Genomic DNA, 21858 nt, shown 5'->3' on the forward strand with positions numbered 1-21858 from the left:
CGATTGCTGGATCATACAGTAATTCTATTTTTAATTTTTTGAGGAACCTCCATATTGTCCTTCAGAGAGGCTGCACCAGTTTGCATTCCTACCAACAGTGCAAGAGGGTTCCCCTTTCTCCACCAACACCTATTGTTTCTTGTGCTGTTGATTTTATCCATTCTGACAGGTGAGAGGTGGTATCTCATGGTGATTTTGACTTGCATTTCCCTGATGATAAATGATGTTGTGCCTCTTTTCATCTGTCTGTTGGCCATCGGTATGTCTTCTTTGGGAAAAATGTCATGTCTTCTGCCCATTTTTTAATTGGATTATTCATTTTTGGGGTGCTGAATTTTATAAGTTCTTCATATATTTTAGATACTAACCCTTTATTGGATATGTCATTTGCAAATATCTTCTCCCATTCCATAGGATGCTATTTAGTTTTACTGATTGCTTCCTTTGCTGTGCAAAAGCTTTTTATTTTGATAGAATCCCTATTGTTTATTTTTGCCCTTATTTCTCTTGCCTCAGGAGACATCTCTAGAAAGAAGTTGCTACCGCCAATGTCAAAGAAGATATTGCCTGTGTTTTCTAGATTTTATTGGTTTCGGGTCTCACATTTAGGTTAGAAGATTGCAATTTGAACTACATGAAATAAATAAAATTCTGAGGATACAGCTGCATTTTTAATTTACATAAACAAAAACTAAGTTTACAATAAATGATCATATTGTTACATTAAAAACTCAGAAGACACTTTTCTTTCCTGCTTTCATCACTATTGCCTTGGAGACAGGTACTTTATATTAAATAACTACTTGAGGAAGGTAGTTGTTGGGAGAAAAAAATAGATATGTATGATTGAACTGTCTCATACTTTTATGTTCAAACAAAATTATTTTTCTTCACAAACTTTGAGGTGTTTTTTTTTTTATTGAGTTTAATTCTTTTTTTTTTTTTTTTTTTTTTTTTAAGAGGGAGTGTATCTGAATTTTAATGCTTTACTTTCCGTGTTCTGTAGTTTCTTCCACTGACCTAAGGAACAAAACTGCTTGAACAGCTTGTTTCTCTACCAAAGCAGATGGCAGTTTGACCTCTCAGAGAATATGCAAATCAGAAGAAACGTCACATTTTTCTTCCCTGGGCCTTTTGAGAAACTAGACCAAAATGTTAAGTTATTCAAGGTTCTTATTGAGCAGTGGTGCTTTACTGTCTAGAGAAGCTAATGAAACTCCACCCCCCGCCCCCCCCCCTCCCCGGAAATGGCACTGCACAGGTGTGGACTCGGGGCACACTAAACTAGGAATCGAGAACCTTGAGCAGCAGTTCAGAGTTTTATCCATCTCAATTTTTCCTGCTTTTTGCCCACTATTATGGCCAATGTGGGCGGGTGGGAAGGGGGCTATTCCTGACAACTTATGCTTTCCAAGATCCTCTTAAAGAGAGTTCTCTAGTTGAGTGGAAACTCTTCTACAAAAAGTTGGCCAGTTCTGTGAACCTGGAAAAGAATTTCTCTCTGAATGCTTATGTTGCAAGTTCCTCATAGGGAAAGAGCCTTAGAATAACATGAAGTTCTATTTTATCGGCAACTTAGAATGCAAAGTATTTTATTTTTAAACTTCTGAATTTGAAAACAAAACAGCCTAGGTTAAATAATGGTTTTTCCAAAGCTGAATGTGCTCACGTGGAGATCCATTTTTCTGCTTGCAGCACAAAACAACTTCCTACAACTACTAGGCAGGAACACTACTGATTTTGATGGTCTGTGATTGGATGAATGGATCAATCTCAGTTGGTTATGTCCCTTTTTTTTCCTTGGTAAGGGCTTAAAAAAATTCTAGAACAGATGCATTTTTCTAGTCTTACACAGACACTTTGATTCCAAATGTCTCCTGAGAGGCATATACCATATGCAGGAACCCATCTTCGTCCTTCTCACGTTCATACACTTCAGAAATCGGAGTGGACACACTCACCATGCTGTGTCCATTGACTAACAGGAAGAACTCCTGATTAGCGTTGAGCTGTAAGCACCTCCTAATGATCTTGATGAGCTCACTCATGTTGACGTGATCAGGTATAAGGAACTTGGTTTTGTCCAGTACAGGAAGTTGCTTCTCACCCTTGTATTGTTCTGTGATCACTGGGATTTTCGTAGGATACTGCTCTTGGATAAGTCGGACATCTACTCTTTGTTCAAAGGTGCGGCGCTGCTTGAATGTCTTCTCCGACAGCATGGCGTGGGAGGCGAGGCGGAGGGTCCGGCAGTTCCAGACGGCAGTGGCAGAGACTCCGACCGTGGCGACAGCAACTTCCCTTGTCTGATTGAGTTTAATGCTTAAGAGGAGATGCAAAAAGGCAACCCACGAAGAGGAGAAAATAACTGCAAATCACATATCCAATAAAGGATTAATATCCAGAGTATGTAAAGAATTCCTACAACTCAACACCAAAAAACAAACAACCCAATTAAAAAATGGGCAAAGGACTGGGATAGACTTTTCTTCCAATCGGATATACAAATGGCCAATAAGTATATGGAAAGATGCTTAATATCAGTAGTCATTAGAGAAATGCAAACCAAAAGCACAATGAGATGCCATCTCACACCCATTAGGATGACTATTACCAAGAAAACAGAAAACTTCAAGTTTTGGCAAGGATATGGAGCAGCTGGAATGCTCGTGCACTGCTGATGGGAATGTAAAATGCTAACAGCTGCTGTGGCAAACAGTATGGCAGTTGACAAAACTGAGAATTTCCATATAATCCAGCAATGCAACTTCTGGAGATACACCCAAAAGAATTAGAAGCAGGGACTCGATCAGATATTTGTACACCCACATTCACAGCAACACTTTTCACAATTGTCAAAAGGTGGAAACAACTCAAGTGTCCGTCCACAGATGAATGAATAAACAAAATGCAGTCTATACACACCATGAAGTATTATTCAGCCTTAAGAAGGAAGGAAATTCTGACACCTGCTACAAGATGGACAAACCTTGAGCACATTACACTGGTAAAATAAAGGAGGTCACAAAGGACAAGTATTGTATTATTCCACTTATATGGTTCTTAGAGTCATCAAATTCATAGAGACAGAAAAAGGGGAAGTGGGAACAGGGAATTAGTGTTTACTAGGTGTGGGGTTCCAGGTGGAGAAGATGAAAAAGCTCTGGAGACGGATGGTGGTGATGCTTGCCCAATATGAATGTGCCAAATGCTACAGAACTATACACTTAAAAATGATTGACGTAATAGGAACTTGGTCAGTTAAGCATCCGACTCTTGGTTTTGGCTCAGGTCATGATCTCACGGTTCGGGAATTCAAGCCCTGTGTCGGGCTCCGAGCTGACAGCATGGAGTCTGCTTAGGATTCCATCTCTTTCTCTCTCAAAATAAATATATAAACTTAAAAAAAAATGGTCAGCATAAATTTTTTTTTTTTCCCTTTTGGGTATTTTACCACACACACACACACAAAAAGAGTAGCTGCAACTTTACCAAGCCCAAATCTTTTTATTTCAAGCTCACAAAATTAACAATATTGTGTGTTCAAATTATGTGCTTTCTCTCCTATGATTTAAAACATAAATTTAAGTATTTTTTTTTAATGTTTTTATTTATTTTTGAGACAGAGAGAGACAGATCATGAGCGGGGGAGGGGCAGAGAGAGAGGGAGACACAGAATCCGAAGCAGGCTCTAGGCTCTGAGCTGTCAGCACAGAGCCTAACGCGGGGCTCGAACTTATGGACTGTGAGATCATGATCTGAGCTGACGTCGGACGCTTAACCAACTGAGCCACCCAGGCGCCCCTAAATTTAAGCATTCTTAAATTTATATACGCTTATGTACATTGGTCAAAACAGTATAAAGAAAAAACAGAAGTATTGTTGAATTTAGTAGTCAGGATATTAACAATACTCAGAATGAATCAGATTTATAAACACATATATGAAAACTATTCCCCTGGTCATTTACCTACATATATTGGCATTAAAATGTTCAGGAAATGGGGAACCTGGGTGGCTCAGTTGGTTAAGCATCTGACTTCTGCTCAGGTCATGATCTCGCAGTTCACGAGTTCGAGCCCCATGTTGGGCTATGTGTTGACAGCTCAGAGCCTGGAGCCTGCTTCAGATTCTCTGTGTCCCTTTCTCTCTGCCCCTCCCCGCTCACACTCTGCCTCTGCTCTCTCTATCTCAAAGGTAAATAAACATTTAAAAAAAATTTTTTTTAATGTTCTGGAAAAAGTAGGGAAATATCACATTGAGCGACTAGTGACAACCTCACAACAGGTTGCCAACCTGGAACAATGTGGCAAGCAACATCCAATTATTTGTTTAAAAAAAAAAAAAAAGCTGTCTATGTTGATTAATTGTTTTTACTATTCCTGGCAAAAGGTTTTCTTATTCCAAAGAGTTTCCTGAAATTACCTCAAACATTTCGAGGAGCACTTCCTTGCTGACTTCCAGTCTTTCAAAGGGTTGCTTTTCTTTTATGATAGTCTTACATATGTTCTCCAGGGCCGACAGTTCTGTGCTGGACACGGCTCTAAAAAGAAGAGTAAGTGATAGTCAACACAGATTTCTCAGACATCACGCATGTATGTTCCTTTTTGTGGACGCTCGTCATTAACTGAGGAATTTGTGCCTTATTGCACCGGACTTCAGAAAGTCATACATTCATATTGAGGGCCGATAATCTTACTTCTCAAGGAGGAAAACGGAGGCACCAACAGATGAAGTGATTTGCCTACAAATCTTCTCTGCGATGAAGTGTGCAATTTGAAAACCCTGTTAAAATACTCGCTGGTTAGAGTGTAAGCTCCTTTGAGGCCTGTTCTTCTGTGTGGTCTACCTTACACATAACACATCTACATTTTTTGTTCAAAAGAGCTATAGTAGGGGTGCCTGGGTGGTTCAGTCGGTTAAGCATCTGATTCCTGGTTTCAGCTCAGGTCATGATCTCATGGTTTGTGGGTTCAAGCCCCATGTCGGGTCTGCACTGATAGTGTGGAGCCTGCTTGGGGTTCTGTCTCTCTCTTCCTCTCTGTCTGCCTCTCCCTGCTTGCTTGCTCTCTCAAAATAAATAAATAAACTTAAAAAAAAAAAAAAAAAAAAGGCTGTGGTAAGTGCTCACACATCCCGGCCCTCGATGACTGTTGAATCTAGGTTGGGAGAAAGATCTGTGAGCGTGAACTGCCGAGTCCAGTCTGGCACTCACAGGGAATGGCCCACTGTGAGCCATCAGCTGACCTCTTTCAGCCACTCCCTGGTTTGCCCTCATTCTCCTCCATGCACACAGCCTTCCTTACCTTTCCTCAAACAAGCCAGGCGTAGGCCCACACCAGGGAGGTCCCAGAGGCCTAGAATGTTTCCCCCAAATGTCCCAAAACACACCCCCACACACAACTGCCTCAGAACTTGCTCCCTCCATCCTGGTCCCCACTTCAACATCACTTCCCCCATTCATGACCACTGTCATGGCACACACTTCCCCACACCTGGTTTATTTTCCTTCACACCACTCATCACCACCTGACAGCAGAGGGCTGTTTGCTTTTGTCTAAGCTAGCTAGACTGTTAGCTCCATGGGGACAGACTGATCTGCTCACTTATGAATCACCAGCACCAAGCACAGAGCACATAAGAAGCAGTCAAAAACTCTTGTTGAATGACTCTCTGGGTGGTGGTGGTAACAGGAGATAAAGCTGGACAAGCCTGTACGTAGGAGCTACAGAGTTGGATGCTCAGTTAGGGAGACCATTTAAGCAGTCGGGGTGGGGGGAAGGGACAGGTAAGGACAGAATGTACCATAGTCATCCAGCAAGAGATGCTATGGGTCTAAACTGAGGCAGAAGTAACAGAGGAGGAAGGGAGGAAGGGAGGACCAGAGAACTATTGAGGAGATAGAACAGGAAGACCCGGATGGAATGACTGGATAGTGTGGGGTGACAGTGAGGAACAGGAATTGGAAGGACCCTCAGGTTTCAGTTTTAGCAGCTGGTCCTTAAGGACTATGGGGAGTACAGGGAAGGAGGTGGGCTGGGGCTGGGCACAGAACTCTCGAATGTGAGGCCTCTGTGCACCACTCTGCCTGGTATTTATCTGTGTGAGATGTCTGGCTGAGGCAGATAGCGCCCTCGGTTATCATGGAGCAGAACTGCACCCACTGCTCTCTAAGGATTAAATCTGTGATTCTGGTCTTAATTTACTACTATGATGTAGCAAGTCCCGGATTAGATAGATACTCTATCACTTCCTTCTGAGGAAAAGAAAGTTGGAGACGTTGCTCTGGAATCTTAACTCATAAAAAATTAATTTTCAAACATAGCCAATCTACAGCCATGTTATATAACACACACATTCAGTAAAATAATACATAACCATCATAAAACAACGGACTGTAAACACATGCCTCCGGAAGTGAATATTCAGTGGTATTACCTGTCTTCAATGAACATGTCATAATAAAATCCATTTTCAATGGGTGGACCATAGCACAAGTGGCCCCCATAGTAAAGCTCCATGGCTTCCCCAAGAATATGAGCACTGGAGTGCCAGTACACCTGCAGGGCATGAAACACAGAGGGCAGAGGCAATCAAAATCATGTCATGGAAAATTATTAGTCCAGTAACATAAGTAAGCAAGTGCATACACTTTAAGGGGATAAACATCAAGACATAGAGTAACACTGGGGTGCCTGGGTGGCTCAGTTGGTTACGTGTCCAACCTCAGCTCAAGTCATGATCTTGTAGTTCATGAGTTTGAATCCCACCTCGGGCTCTGTGCTGATAGCTCGGAGCCTGGAACGTGCTTCAGATTCTGTGTCTCCCTCTCTCTCTGCCCCTCTCCTGCTCGTTCTCTCTCTCTCTCTCTCTCTCTCTCTCTCTCTCAAAAATAAATAAACATTACAAAGAAAAAGACACCAATTTGAAAAGAAAATCTTCAATGCCCACTGAGAAGAGAACATTTTCTGAGTGCTTTGCAATTATACCAGAGCCATATGCTTGGTTCTAGCGTGAAACTGCTGCTCTGAGCTGCTCCTACACCATTTCCTTCTGCACATCTTAACTTGCAGAGAAGATGTGACAGCCTCAACCATGGCTTGGACCGCTGAGGGGGAAGCAGCAGCATGCAAGCCCAATTCAGCCCAGAGTGGAGGGAAGCCAGGCGTGACAGACACTGATTTCCTTTCTTTTTCTCCAGAGGCAGCAGCTAAGCTGAACGCAGAGGGCCGAAGTAGTTTTCTGTCTCCACAGCAGTCTCCACATGCTTTTGACAGAATGACTTTTTGGGGGGAGAAAAGTATAGCCTGGGAATGCCTGCTGGTTGCCTGAGACCCCTGGGCAGGAGGACACACATGAGTAAATTCATAGTCCAAGGGCTGGTCATCACATCTACAAGTTCAGAAAGTTTGGTTTTGAATTCCTAAGGAATCAAAGGTTTATGGATAAACTAAAACTAACTGAAGTCACTAGATACATAGAGGTACCAGAAAAGCAAGACAATGGAGTCCCCTGGCAGCCCTTTCTTTCCCTCATTAAATAAAAAAACCTTACAATTAGAAAGCTGTTTGACAAATAAGTCAAAGCACAGGGAGTCTTCTGAGCAGGCTATGTGCAATCCCAACCCATAGCATTAAGCAGGGATATGATCCACAAACTGCCCCAGAGCCTCCGTCCTTGGCACAAAACTTTGCTTTGGATGGCGCCAGGAGGGTAGGCTAACTGCCAACAGGAACCCAAGTGTCTTCTTTGGCGCGCTGTCTGCACCTAGATGTTTGTTGAGCCAAACACTGTGTTGGGTGCGGAGGATACAACAGTGAAAGAAACGAGTCACTGGCCTCATGCAGTTTACCGCACATTGTGAGGGAGACAGGCAGAAACAAACCAGTAAGTGCGTAATCACGAGAGAAGAAGAAGATGTAAAAGGAGATGAACAGAGCACTGCAATGATAAATAACAGAGAAGGCTCTGCATTCACAGGGAGTCAGGAAGGCCTGTGTGGCTAACACGTAAGGGATAAAGTAACTTGAGAAAAGTTGCAGAGGTAAGAAAGGGCCAGTAACCCTGCGGGCCTTCTGGGGGAATCTGGGTTTTATTCCAAATGCAATGAGATGCACTGAAGGGTTTTAGGCAGAAAAGAAATTATTCAATTTACATTTTAAAACATCGTTTGGTAGCAGGAATGGATTTCAGGGGAATGGAACAGCAGGTGGACATTTTCTTGGGCAGTACTATAATAACACGATTGTTGAATCTCGGTAATGGCAGCAGAAGTGGACAGAGTCCAGATATGTTAGGACAATAATGGCTTACCAATTACAGACTTGGAGTTGAGGGAACAGGTAGCAATCACATACAATCTCCAAGATTCTAGGTTGAGTAACTGGGTATGTGGTGGAGTTGTGCCCTGAGATGGGCAGACAGGGAAGGAGTAAGTTCTGGGGCTAGAATCAAGAGTTGTCACCGTGGACATACTACAGATTCCTGTATGATATCTGGATGGGGCTATTACATGGGTGGTAATGTACACAAGACTGAGGCCTGTCTAGCTACAGACAGAAGAACTGACAGCGGACAGTTAGCAGACAGGACAGCTTAGAACAGGAGCATAAAGACAGAGGGTACTATGACTGAGCACTGAGGAATTCTTCACTCTGGAGAAAGATGAAGAAAACGCCAGCAAAGAAGACTGAGAAAGATCCAATGGTGGGAATAAAGCCAGAAAAACACTGGTGCCGTAAAGAATCTTAAAAGAAGAGTGTGGTTAACTGTCATGACTGCTGAGATAATACACAGGATGCAGGGGGCAGCAGCCACTGAAATTGGGGGTGAAGCCTGACTCACGCCATGATGTACTGGAAGAGACCACTGAATGGACTACAAGCACAGAGCTAGCAGCTTCAGTTCCTACATAAATCTGCTTGTTTGGTTCACCTCTAAATAAAGTGCCCTACATTTGCTTAAGCCTGAGATCACCGCAGCACATCACTGATTTCCCCCGGGGTTTCACCAAAGCTTTAAAGTAGAATATATATCTATGTATATTCTTTTACCAGGTGTTAGGCTTACAAAAGGAAATATCATGAGATATATTTTAAACCTGCAAGCTGTGTCACTTTATAAAACCCCCCTTGTTTCTGTTGTGCATGTTTGTCAGCTTTATGTGGATATTCTTCCTGTCATTTTCTACATGAATTTATCTAGAAGGTGGAGAGTATTTCTTCTGTATGTTACATTATGCACTAAAATAGTCTTATAAATAAAATCACTTTTTAAAATAGAAAGGTGTCTTGAATGTTTCCATAGAGCAAAAAAAACCTTTAAAAAATCATTATCACTTTTTAAGTTTATTTATTTAAAGAGAGATTGTGTGTTGGGGGGGGTAGGGGGTGGGGGGTGTGCATATGAGCAGGAGAAGGGCAGAAAGAGAGGGAGTGAGAATCCCAAGCAGACTCTGTGCTTTCAATGTGGAGCCCACCGTGGGGCTCGATCTCACGAACACTGAGATCATGACCTGAGCCGAAATCAAGAGTTGGACCCTTAACTGACTAAGTCACCCACCCAGGCACTCCAATTTATCATTGTTTTAGATCTGAGTTTTCAAAATTTGTTTTCCTATAGGGTTTCTTTTTCATGGATATGTATTAAATATTATAAATTAGTTTATGTTCAATATCTTAGTATATTCACAGTAACAGGAAAGTAAATTCCAGGAACAACAACAAAAAATATTTGTTACTAAGTTACATGAAAAGAAGCATCAAGAGCTTAGAAATGTTACTTAACTATTTTGATACTGGTTGCTTCATCTGTAAAACGGGGATTAAAACAGTACCTGTGTGCTAGGGTAACTTGGGACTCAAGGAGATAATACATGTGCGCATAATGGGCCAGGCCAGTGCTTGGTTCTGGTAAATGTTTATTACTATTATCATTTTCATCAACAACCACAGATATTTATGAAAGCCCTATAATCTGATGTCAGATACCATGTTACGAGCATGGCAAGCAAACACTGGTTAGGCACTCTAGAAAGATTTCCCATGATAAAGAATGTTTCTTTTTTCATGATATTACTGAATGCCAGGAGGAAAGGACTCCAAAGATACCAACATCTCCATGGAACATTAAATTTGGTAGTTCTCCCATTCCCCGAACACCCCAATGCCTGACACATTGAAAAAGTTTAATAGCCAGCTATTAAAAAAGAGTCATAGGAGCAACACCTGCAGACAAACCAAGAGCCAGCCAGTGTAGGCAAGCACAAGGCTTTCAGGTAGGATTTGGGCCTTTAGTTGAGGATCAAAACTAACTGCCCCACCAACTATCATGGCTGTTCTTGGTTCCAGCCCCTATTTGACTTTCTCCAGAAACTGACACTATCTGAAAACCTCTCATTGGTTGTTTTCTTGTTTAATACCTCCTCCTACTAGAGGTAAACTCTTTGAAACAGGAGTCTCCATGTTCCGTCCACTGCAGCCCTACAGGGTCTGGCACATGCGTCCAGCACTGTAGATGCTGGTCAGGTGACTAAGGGAATATATACAATTGTAAAGTCTAGGGATGACATCTGGGATGATGCTAGGCGACAGTTGTTAACAACTAGTAAGAAAAACTAAATAATACATATATGTTTTGTGTTTCTCCTAAAAATTGCTCTTTCTGAATCACTTTCAACATGATTTTATTAATACTGTATTATTTGGCTACTTAATTGTTATGCTTTGCATATTTTAAACAGGAAAGTAATTATAGTATGGTTCTTATAAGTTTGGATTAACAAATCAAGAAATCAAGTGTCACGATTAATAGAACCTAAGCTAAGCTTAGGTTAGGTTTTAGGCAGATAATGGACACTGCCTGAAGAGAAACTGCAAAGTTAAGGTAACAATGTATATCAGAGACCTACATGAAATGTGGTATCTATTTTATAGAATATTACATTAATAAGTATTTAAAGGATATCTAAGGGGTGCCTGGGTGGCTCTTTGGCTCAGGTCATGATCTCGTGGTTCATGAGTTTGAGCCCCACATAGGGCTTTCTGCTGTCAGCACAGAGCCCGCTTTGTCCTCCTCTCTCTCTCTCTCTCTTTCTCTCTCAAAATAAATAAACTTAAAAAAATAAATAAAAAGATATCTAAGCTTTGATAACTTTTCCCAATTCTCCTGCACATATTATATTATAAAGTAGACCCATTTCTAAGAAACTATTAAAAATTCATGTCAAATGTACATTGATTGTATAATTAAAGCATTATAGCATAAGGACACAACTATCTTCAGAAATGATAAATAAGGGCTACTTTAAAAGCTGATATATATCTGTATGTATTCATTCCACAAAAATTCACTAAATACTTACTAAACACCAATACAGAAATTTTAAGTTCTAGAAGGTTACAAAACTCATCATTCTTGACTTCAATGTGTGTCTTTGTACACAATATAGTTCACAATGTCCAAAGTTTAGTTGATTCTTTTTAAATACTTACAGCTTGGGCTTCCTCATTATCAAACATAAGCAGCTCTAGAGTGGAATCCCCTTCCAATGGACGGTCCAAGTCCCATAATTCACCATTGACTTTGGCTACCACTGCGCTTTCAGCCAGTTCCTGACTGGTAAAAGAAGAGTCATGTGAGAGTTAACCTTATCACATGCTGCAATGATTTGTTAAAACAAAAGACTAAAATAATTTTTAGGGCTTTTTTTTGAGTGAATAGAAAGTGCAAATGTAAACTAAAAGAACAGGTTTTTCAAATTTTGTAACATTTATTTTAAATAAAAAAATAGTACACATTCACTGTAAAAAAAAAAAAAAAGAACTTGGAAAACAGAGAAAAGACAAAGAATAAAACAAAAATCACATTTAAATCTCACCACCCTGAAATAAATGATCCTAACATTTTGGTACATGTCTTTCTAGTCTTTTTATACATCTACCCCTCCTCCTCCTCCTCCTCCTCTTCCTCCTTCTTCTCTCTCTCTCTCTCTGTTACACACACACACACACACACTTACAGTTTTTTGAAAATTATTGACAAAAATAACACATTAAGAAACCTGGAAAGCACAGAAAAGCAAAGAAAAACATATCATCTTCAATCCCACCACCCAGAAATTACTGTTAACATTTTTCTGTATGTCCTTCCACTTTTTTTTAAATTTTTTTTAATGTTTATTTACTTCTGAGACAGAGAGAGAGACAGAGCACGAGTAGGGGAGGGGCAGAGAGAGAGGGAGACACAGAATCCAAAGCAGGCTCCAGGCTCCGAGCTGTCAGCACAGAGCCCGACGTGGGGCTCGAACTCACAAACCGTGAGATCATGACCTGAGCCAAAGTCAGTTGCTCAACTGACTGAGCCACCCAGGTGCCCCTGTCCTTCCACGTTTTTAGGTAAATATATATACCAATATAAAAATCATAATAGTACCATTCTGTATATGTTACTTGGTAACGTACTTTTTAAACTTAGTAAGTCACACATTTTCCCGGATGGTAGACAGACTTGAAAATCATGCTGGTTGATAGCTGCAGCAGAATCAAGAATTGATTAATGGACCCTCCATGGCTGGGCACTTTGGTCATTTCTTGGCAGGAATGTTTTGTTTTGTTTTGCTTTGCCAATGACAAATAACACTGCAGCGAACATTCTTGAACACACGTCTTAGTTCCCAATTATTTTTTCCCAGGAAAAATTGGTCAAGTAAAACTGCTGGGTCAAGGGCAATGCACTTTAATGACCTTGCTGGAATATACTGCCAAATTTTCCTCCCAGGAAAGGCACAAGAATACCTTTCCTCTGTGCCCTCACAACGTCAGGTACTACTAAACTGTGTCATCTTTACAATATAATGTTTTAACTTGCCTTTCTCTGAGCAACTTGAGCAGCAATACAGTACTGTGGTTAAGAGCACCTGCTCTCGTGTTAGACCAACCTGGACTTGAACACTGGGCAATTTATTCTAAGCTTCAGTTTCTCATCTGTAAAATGGGAATTTATACAACCTTCCTCATACATTTATTCAAAGGATTAAATAAGGTGCGCTCTCATAATACAAACTTAATAAATGTTAGATATTGTTATTAAGAAAGTAGAATTTTATTTCATTTTTACTGGCTGTGATGGGCTGCTAAGGATTCTTCAAATCCATTCCCTCCTTCTGGTACAGTCTTCCAGGTTCCCCTGGAAGTCTGGAAGCAATGGGTACCAGCAGAAGTGGCCTGTAGCACTTCTATATCTCAGCCTTAAGGCAGTGGAGAGCCCTCTTCCACCCTCTCCCCGCCTTCTGCGGACTACAGCACGCTGGTGGGGTTCCCTGGACCATGCACACTAGTGCAACGTTGTACATAAAGATAGTCCAGCAACCAAACATAAGGAATTCTGGTCCCCAAATGACTTATGGAGAATTGCTGCCCTGTCAAGCTGGACCCCGCACCTCCAGGTTGCTACCTACCTACCTGAGAGAGACTTTGATCATATTTAAGCCACTGAAGCTGTTGCAGCAGCCTAGCTTCTATCTTAACTAATACAAAAAAGTAAAGGGGCACCTGGGTGGCTCGGTCTGTTAAGCATCCAACTTTGGCTCAGGTCATGATCTCACGGTTCGTGAGTTTGAGCCCCTCATCGGGTTCTCTACTATCAGCATGGAGCCCGCTCCAGAAACTGTACCCTCTCTCTCTGTGCCCCTACCCCACTTGTGCTCACTAGAGAGCATAAGACAGAGGTCTCTCTCAAAACAAATAAGCTTAAAAATTTTTAAGTTTAATTAAAAAAAAAAAAAAAGTAGGAACTTGGAAGTAACAAAAACAAAACACATGGCACTGGCTTAGGAGATAATCTGATATTTGAAAAATATAAATATTGGTAGATATTTGATAAAATATTTGATACAACCTGCAGGCAAACTCATGGGCTTACAATGCCTGGAGCATATAAAGCAGCAGTTACAAAAAGGCAGAAGGTTGGTAAACACTGGGTAGCTATTGCAGTTTTTGTAAACACCACCAGACCGAGATAGGCTCCAGTGAGGATTGTCCCGTGCACAGGCAGAGATGGAAGGGACAGGCCTCCACCAAGAGGCTGTGCCTGTAGCCTGTAATTCAAACTGATTAAGAGTCCAGAAATGTGGGGCTGTGCAAGATTGGAAAAACGGTCTTTTGTCCCAAACAGCAGGAGGGACTGGCACTTAAAACCCCTCTCAAAAGCCACACATCAAGACAGACAAGAGGGGCCAGGCCAACCACATGGATTAAGGGGTGCTGCCCTCCCACAGCCTGTTGTTTCCTAGGACCTCAGTCCATTAAATTGAGGGAGAGAGAGGAAAGAGTCAAGCACAAAAACCAAGGAACAAAAGCATGAGAAGTCTCTGTCTAGAAGAATTCCTTCTTGTGGATTACTTCTCGAGGATTACTCTCGGAGATTACTTCTCTTGGAACTGATTAGAAGCAAACCGACTGGAAGTCTACCATGCTGGAGACAACTGTGCTGCTCAGTGACAAGCCCAGCTTACAAACATCTGTGACTGTTGGCTCCTCAGAGGAGCTCTGAGCCCCCCAGTGTGACTAATGAGGATGAGGGACAACTAGGACCTTCCCACAGAGCAAAATCAGGGCCCTTGGAGGACAGTGGACAAGCGGGCTGCTCGCAGAAAACAAGGGGTGGCCGGGTGGGCTGATCTGGCACTACCCATAGCTAGGCTGTGGGCCTCACAGTCCCTGCCAGCAGGACCTGATGCCTTCCGTACATTGCTGTCTGTGTTATTCCTTCTTTTCCTGCAAACACGCTTCCCTGTGATGGCCTTGTGAGTACCCCACCACTGCATATATGTGCGGGATAGGCAGCCTTGTCAAGTAGTGTATTTGCTGCCAGAGTGTAAGGAGCCAGCCTGACGGGGGTGTTCTGCAACTCACTTGGACATCCTGCGCTTTCAGCTGATGGGACCCAGAGGTGTCTCACCTGGGGAGGGACTGAGCATGTGGGATGATGAAAAGAGGGTCTCACAGATCTCTGGATGTCAGAGGGGCACACTGTGGCAGATGTGGTCCCCTAAACCATGCTTCCTCTCTTCCATGGCGAGAAGGCTTTATAGCTGGACATGCGGCTGGCAGGCAGGAGCTACATTTCCATTCTCTCTTACAGCCAGGGGTAGCCATGTGACTAAATGTGAGCCAATAGGATGTTAAGTGGAAATGAAAGTGCGCCATTGAGGGGTCTGGGCCTCAAAGCATCATTGTTCTTCAGCTGCTCCTCCCCGCCCGCCCACCCCACCCCCCCCCCCACCCCGCAGGAGAGTCCGTGGGTCCGTGAACTCAGCTTCCACCCCTCCCCGTGGACAAACCCTGCCTAGGGAATGGCAGGCGACAAGACAGAAGGAACCCAAGTCCACCAAGGACTGCATGGCCCAGAGACGTCCTCCACCAGCCTGGGCTGGTCATCTCTGGACTGTCAAGTGAGAGAATGTGATGTCTACCTCATTTAAGCCATGGTTGTCGGGAGTCTCTTGCCACAGCAGTTTAGCCTAACTCAGGGGTGCGCAAACTTGGACTTCATCAGAGACTCCTGGAGGGGCTCATAAACATACAGATTGCTAGTTAATTCAAGAGGCGTGGAGCAGGGCCCCAAGAATTTGCTCTTCTAAGTTCCCAGATGGTGCTAGTGCTGGTGATTTGGGGACCATATTCTGAAAAGAATTCTTTCATCAACTACTATGAACTGTCTTTTGCCCATTTCTTTCTACTGGGTATTTTCTTAGGATAAATGGCTATGAATAGAATTACTGGGTCCAAGGGTTAGGGTTTCCACGTTTTTAAAGGCTTTAAAAGTCTGAGAGACTGGACCTATTTATCTGCCCTACACCAGAGTCACTTCCCCAAGACTGTATCAGTATTAACGGCTATTCATAAATCTTGGACAAATCAGTAACACATAATAATTTCGTTTACATTTCTCAGATAATCTGTTCCTCTGTTGAAGTTTTCTTCTTTTTCCTATTAATTTGAAAAATACTTCAAGAGCAATCATTTGTTCTATATGGTACATTTTTTTCACATCTGTCATTTCCTGTTTTATGTGTCATTTTTACACATAGCCATTTTTCCTGTTTTATTTTTTGTGCAGTTTGAATCTTTCCATCTTTTCCTTAATGATTTCACTTTACATGTTATGCTTAGAAAGGCATACACTTGCTCAGAGCAGGAACAATCATCTATGCAATCAACTCTCAGTTAACCAAGACAACAGGCAGTATAATTTAATAAAGCTATTAATTTCTCATTTATTTTATATCCAGACACCTCACTGAACCCTTACGTATTCAGATAGTTTTTCAGTTAATACTAATCTCTAATTCACTTTTTTAGAGTTCCCTCCTTGTTAAACTGTCCTTTTTCTAACTGCCTGAGTTGAACTCATAGTCTGTTTCTTTCTATTCTTATCAGAAAAACCTTCAACACTATAAATCACTACTTTAGATATATTCCACAGATTTCTGTGGAATGATCACTACTTTAGATATATTCCACAGATTTCTGATATATATTTTTTCCTCATTAGAAGTACTTTCTAAAATTCTGTGCTTGTTTTTAGTTTGTTTCACGGGAGTTATTTTGAAAAGGTTTTTTTTTTTCTTTCTAATTTTCAAGTTTTATTCTGTTTTGCCTTGTCATTTAATGTTTACTGAGTTCATAACTGATATCATTTTACTCATTGAATGTGAACGGTATGTTTCTGCATTTTTTTACTAACATGACCACAGGTCTGAGAGATCTCTGTCTATAGACCACAGCGACTGGTGAGCAACCACTAAGTCTACCTTACAGTGTTACTATTCAGATACATGATCTTTTCAGAACTGAGAAAGGCAGGTTAAAAGTATACCATTCCTGAGTGTCTATAATTTTCTATTTCTGATTTGATGCTACATTACGTAACTCAAAAAGGTTCATGACGAATAGTTATTACAGATTATACTGTTTGTCTACTTTGGAAATAAGTCCCAGTAGCCCATGTGATGATTTTGGCCCTGAAATTCTGAGGTCTGATAGTAATATTATGATCACTGCTTTCTTCTTACCAGGTTTGCCTGATACAAGCTTTGCTTAATCTTTTAGTTTGGGATAACTTTACTTTTGGGCACTCTTGCAACCCCTCTATCATGAAACTTGATTGTAGGGGTTGTAAACTGGTACCCTGCAGAAATGCATATTATTAAGGTTACAACAAAGAACATCTTCTATAATCAAGTAACTTTGTTTCCCAAGTTTGAGCTGGTTTCTTCAGTGTAGGACTTCTCAGTCTCCAATATGCTAACATGAAAACTGACTCTCCATGAAGAAACATAAACTTATTTTGCCTCAAAGCCCATTTTCCCAGCACATTTATTCATGGAGAGCCTGAAAAGCACGGGAACAGGTTGGGAGGGGGCTGCAGAGTACAGGATATGATAGGATGGGAAAAAAAAAAAACACACACACACACACACACACACAATCTCAACCATAGTTTTCAAAGGAAACCTGAGTACTTCAATTGTTGAAAAAACTTGCTTTTTATATAGCAAGTTGATTTACATGGCAGTTTTGAGCTTTAGCTTCCATGGAATTATATTTAATGCTAGGAATTAACATTGGTCAAAATAACATAACTTCACTAATGTATCTAATTTCTAGGAAAGTCAAAGTACTTATTCCAGGGTTTATACATACACCCTCACATACATCTTCAATCTGTATATAAGTCATTTTGTACATTTCTGGAGGCACTTTAATTTTCAGAGTATTTTACATATGCAGTATTTCAGTTAATTTTAATAACCTCATTAGGTAAATGGGAAAAGTATCATTTCCACAAAAGATGTAAGGAAACAAGCTTGGAAAGATCTGCCCCATTTAGTTTGAAGAACCACCCATGGTTATTTACTGGTGAGACAATAACTTGACTTGAAGCAAGTCCAGCAAAAGATCTGTAAAATCTCATGGAAAAATCTGGATGACCAACATCAATGTAATGGGACCTGTCAAGGATTAAACATTTTTCTCTACTGTATATTTTTATCAGAATTTTAAAATGTGGACATTTTAAAGAGGAAGAGGTTTTATTCTGATATTCAATTACTTATTTAAATGCCCTCTTTAGAAGCCAGAGGGAAATAACTAATGACATTTAATTTATTCAACTGAGTGGGGTGCCTGGGTGGCTCATTCGGTTGAGCGTCCGACTTCAGCTCAGGTCATGAACTTGTGGTTCATGAGTTCAGGCCCCGCATCTGGCTCTGTGCTGACAGCTCAGAGCCTGGAGCCTACTTAGGATTCTGTGTCTCCCCTGCCCCTCCCCTGCTCGCTCTCTCTTTCTCTCTCTCTCAAAAAAAAAACAAAAAACAAAAAAAACAAAAATAAAACCATTAATTTATTCAACTGAGTAAGAAAAAAAAAACACTTTTCACAGCCCCTGAGAACACAGTGTTACCAAGCGCTGGCACAATACTGAATAAAGAATATCTTCTCCAAATTATGGTTTACCTAATTTCAGCAGCGACTTGATAAGGTGTTGTTTTCCAAACTTCCCCTTCCACTGTTTTCCCATCAGCCACTCTCACTGTGATCACATTGCTTGTATTCCCCTTTCTGTAATTAATGGCAAATAAGAGCTGATGGTCTCTCTTCAATATTTCAAAAAGCTTCAACCTTTCCTTTATGAAATTTGGTTGATTTTTCACCTGAAAGTCATCAGAATACAAGAAAGTGAACATACACAGCCCACTTTGTTCTAACTGTTCAACCTCCAGTAAGTCTCACCCATACTCTGCACACCACAGGTCATTTCCAAGTCTCCTTCCAGTCACTTCTTTCCTCCTTCTTAGCTCTCAGGGTCCAGCTCAGAGCCCACCTTGTCTAACTAGCATGTCTCCCTACACTACATGTTTAACACCTGTGTGTGCACAGCCCCCTGATTCAGCACCTATTTATACACCACACTCCTTTGTTCTCTACTGTCCTTCCTGTTTGTCTGATCTCAACCAGACTGACCCCTCTGAGGCCAGGTATTCCTCCTTAGCTCCTGCCAAGTATTTATGCTGGAAACATGCTATTTTGATGATTTATACAGTAGCTAATTTCTTTAACACAAAAGAACAGCTGGGCTATCTCAACTTAGACAAAACAGCACTTAAATACAGCTGACTGTCTAGCTCATCTCGAAGTTAAGACAACTTGCATCTAAAGCTAGCAAGGTTTTAAATATACTACTGTGGCCCAAAATAGCAATTATGTTTTAATTAAAGATCTTGGGCAATTAACTGTATAAGCATATTTAAATTACAAGTCGTATTTTACCTTATTTCCATAGCAACAGCTTACCTCACTCTCAGGCCCACCTTCCTCCTCCTTCATGTTAGTGCTCTTTTCTTGGCTTTGACTAGAAGGAGACTGAGAAATAAAGGTGAATTATAAATAACTCACAGCAATGACAGGAAAGAGCGACGCATTTGGAATGTGCAGAAGAGAGGCACATGCCAGCAGTCAGCAAGTGTCCCATGTTGCAGGCTGGGCTTCCCTGACCACCACCTACAACTCTCAGCGGGCAAATCATTTTCTGGGTTCCATCCTTCCTGTCTGTGCATTTTCACACACTCTTGCTAAGTACACTTAATATGTTTGGCTCTTGAAAGTTTCACCCCTAAACTTTCAACAGATAATGTCGCTGTAAAACGGTTGTGTAGCTGCCACCGGACTTTAAATGCACTATTTTAGGAAGCTGTTGCCAGTGCACCACAGTTACCCTAGGTGAATAACTCAAGAACACCCCTGAGAACAGTCTGAGAAAGCTTTCAACACAACACTTCAACTTAGGTTGCACGAAGATAATTTGTCCTTCACCAAAACAAAATATTAAAATATTGTTAAATAATAACGTTAAATATACAGACCGTACCAAGAGAACAACAAAACCACCTGTCTTCAATAGCTCAGAACCAGCCATTCATTAGAGGGAATGGAAGAGTTTATATATGTAACTGTTGGTCTTCCTGCTCAAGGAAAGAACAGAGTTTTAAACGCTCCAGCATTTTTTTTTTCAAACAAAGGAAAATGCTATTTCTGCTACTGAAGAAAATGTGTGACAGACAATTTACTGGAAGAACTGCGAAATCACACCATTAAGTCAGTCTGGCGACTGCTGGAAATACGGGGCTCCAAAGGGTATCCAGGCTACTCACTGGTTCCCAGGCCTTAGCAGGTGCACAGAACAGCGCTCCGCGAGGGGCGGGCCCTGCAGCGCGCAGGGACCACACCCGTCCTTCCTGCGGGACCACCGCTACCCGCACACGGTCGCAGCCCGCGGCACCGCCCTCCCGGGGCTCTAGGCGGCACCCGCCCGCCTTCCCCGCAGCGAGCCCTGCCGCCCCGTTACCTGCGCGCCGGCAGCCGCGCGCCCGGCCTCCTCCTGCGCCGCCGCCGCCCGCGCCGCGCTCTCCAGCTTTGCCTGCTGGTTCAGCTCCTCGGCGAGGCACAGCCGCAGGCGGGACAGGCGGTGGCGCAGGTCGCGGTTCTCGGCCCGGAGCTGCGCCACCTCCCGCGTCAGGCACGGCCCCTCGACCGGGCAGCGGTCGGGAGCGTTCAGCTGCTCGTCCCTGAGGCGCTGGACCTCCGCCCACAGCCAGCGGATGTCCTCCTCCTGCCGCTCCAGGCGCGAAGCCACGGCCTCGGCCGCCAGGGCCTCGGCCGCCATGGCAGCCGGCTCTGCACCGCACCGACGCCGCTGCGTGTGCAGCCTCTACGGCCAAGAGGGTAGCAATACCCCAGACCCGCAGAGCGACACAGCGGCCGTTCTATATATATAAGCTGAGGGAGCGCGGCGACGGGGAGAGGCGGGCTGACAGGGAGAGGCGGAGCGGGGCTCTCTGCGGGTCGTGGGGTGGGACTACAGGAGCTACGACGAGGCGGGGCGACAGGGAGGGGAAGGACTATCTGGGGGGCGGGGTTACGGTGAGGGGCGGGGCGACCTAGAGGGGCGGGACTATCTGCAAGCAGGGACAACAGGAGGTGCGAGGAGGCGGGGCGGCAGGTAGGGAGGGCCGACGAGCGGAGGAGTGGCGGCAGAAGGGGCGGGGCGGGGCTCTCTTCAGGGCTGGGGCTGTAGGAGCTGTGGGTAGGCGGGGCGACTGCAGGGGTGGAGTTGAGGCCGGGCGCACTGCTGGGGTGGGGACACACGCGGTGGTTTAGGGCCTGGAAAGCGGCATGGGGACTGAATAGGGTCACAGTGCTTTCATAGCTAGCCGCATATCACCATGCATTGGTTGAAACGCAAGTTATCCAAAATCTTGGGGAGGCTAATATCTCACTTCTCAGCATGGCTCTGTCTTTACTCTGGAATTCTGCCGGTCACTATTCTTCCAACTTGCATCTAGGTTCTGAATAGTGGCCATTGGCTTTCAAGCCAAGGCTGACCAAGTGCAGAGGTTGCTGGGCACAGAAGATCTCTAAGAAAAGGCGACTAGCAATTGTTAGCTTCTCGCTGGAGACCAGGGCAAATGCCACAGACACTCTGTATACCCCGTGACTGTGAGCATGAACCTTAGTATAATTGGAACACAAATTGATTTTTTTTTTTTTAAGTACACTTCACCCCCAGCACGGAGCCCTACTCAGGGCTTGAACTCACGACCCTGAGATCAAGACCTGAGCTGAGATCAAGAGTTGGAGCTTAACTGACTGAGCCACCCAGCTGCCCCATGACACAAATTGATTTTTATTAACATTCTTAGGACTTAGAATGTGTCATACACTATTCTATGCTCTTTACAAATATTAACTCCTCTAGTACTCATAACAAAAAACACTATTGTTATGTCTGGTAAATTGA

At 42.8% G+C, this 21858-nt stretch overlaps 2 protein-coding genes across 3 annotated transcripts in view; both read right to left on the reverse strand.

The window, feature by feature from the left end:
* The window catches only part of TARS3 (threonyl-tRNA synthetase 3), a 62521-nt gene extending 41619 nt beyond the window's left edge, over window positions 1-20902 (reverse strand). Inside the window, exons 1-6 of one of the 2 annotated variants that reach the window (XM_045448818.1) lie at window positions 20407-20902; window positions 19356-19424; window positions 18519-18715; window positions 11493-11616; window positions 6439-6560; window positions 4426-4543 (exon numbers count right to left, since the gene is read on the reverse strand). In XM_045448818.1, the coding sequence (XP_045304774.1) occupies window positions 4426-4543; window positions 6439-6560; window positions 11493-11616; window positions 18519-18715; window positions 19356-19424; window positions 20407-20724 (948 nt within the window). In that variant the 5' untranslated portion in view covers window positions 20725-20902. The remainder of the gene's footprint in view (window positions 1-4425; window positions 4544-6438; window positions 6561-11492; window positions 11617-18518; window positions 18716-19355; window positions 19425-20406) is intronic. The other variant, XM_045448819.1, reaches the window with a different exon arrangement.
* On the reverse strand, window positions 1122-2336 carry LOC123582583 (microtubule-associated proteins 1A/1B light chain 3B-like). Its single transcript, XM_045448820.1, has one exon. It carries the CDS (start codon window positions 2220-2222, stop codon window positions 1848-1850), a length of 375 nt encoding a protein of 124 aa, XP_045304776.1. The 5' UTR covers window positions 2223-2336; the 3' UTR covers window positions 1122-1847.
* Window positions 20903-21858: the final 956 nt, after the last annotated feature.

Source organism: Leopardus geoffroyi, chromosome B3 (genome assembly GCF_018350155.1).
Source record: "Leopardus geoffroyi isolate Oge1 chromosome B3, O.geoffroyi_Oge1_pat1.0, whole genome shotgun sequence".
NCBI classification, from domain to species: Eukaryota; Metazoa; Chordata; class Mammalia; order Carnivora; family Felidae; genus Leopardus; species Leopardus geoffroyi.

Bases quoted from the DNA above. Each gene is read 5' to 3' on its own strand.
- LOC123582583 (XM_045448820.1), bottom strand. From the start codon at position 2,222: ATGCTGTCGGAGAAGACATTCAAGCAGCGCCGCACCTTTGAACAAAGA.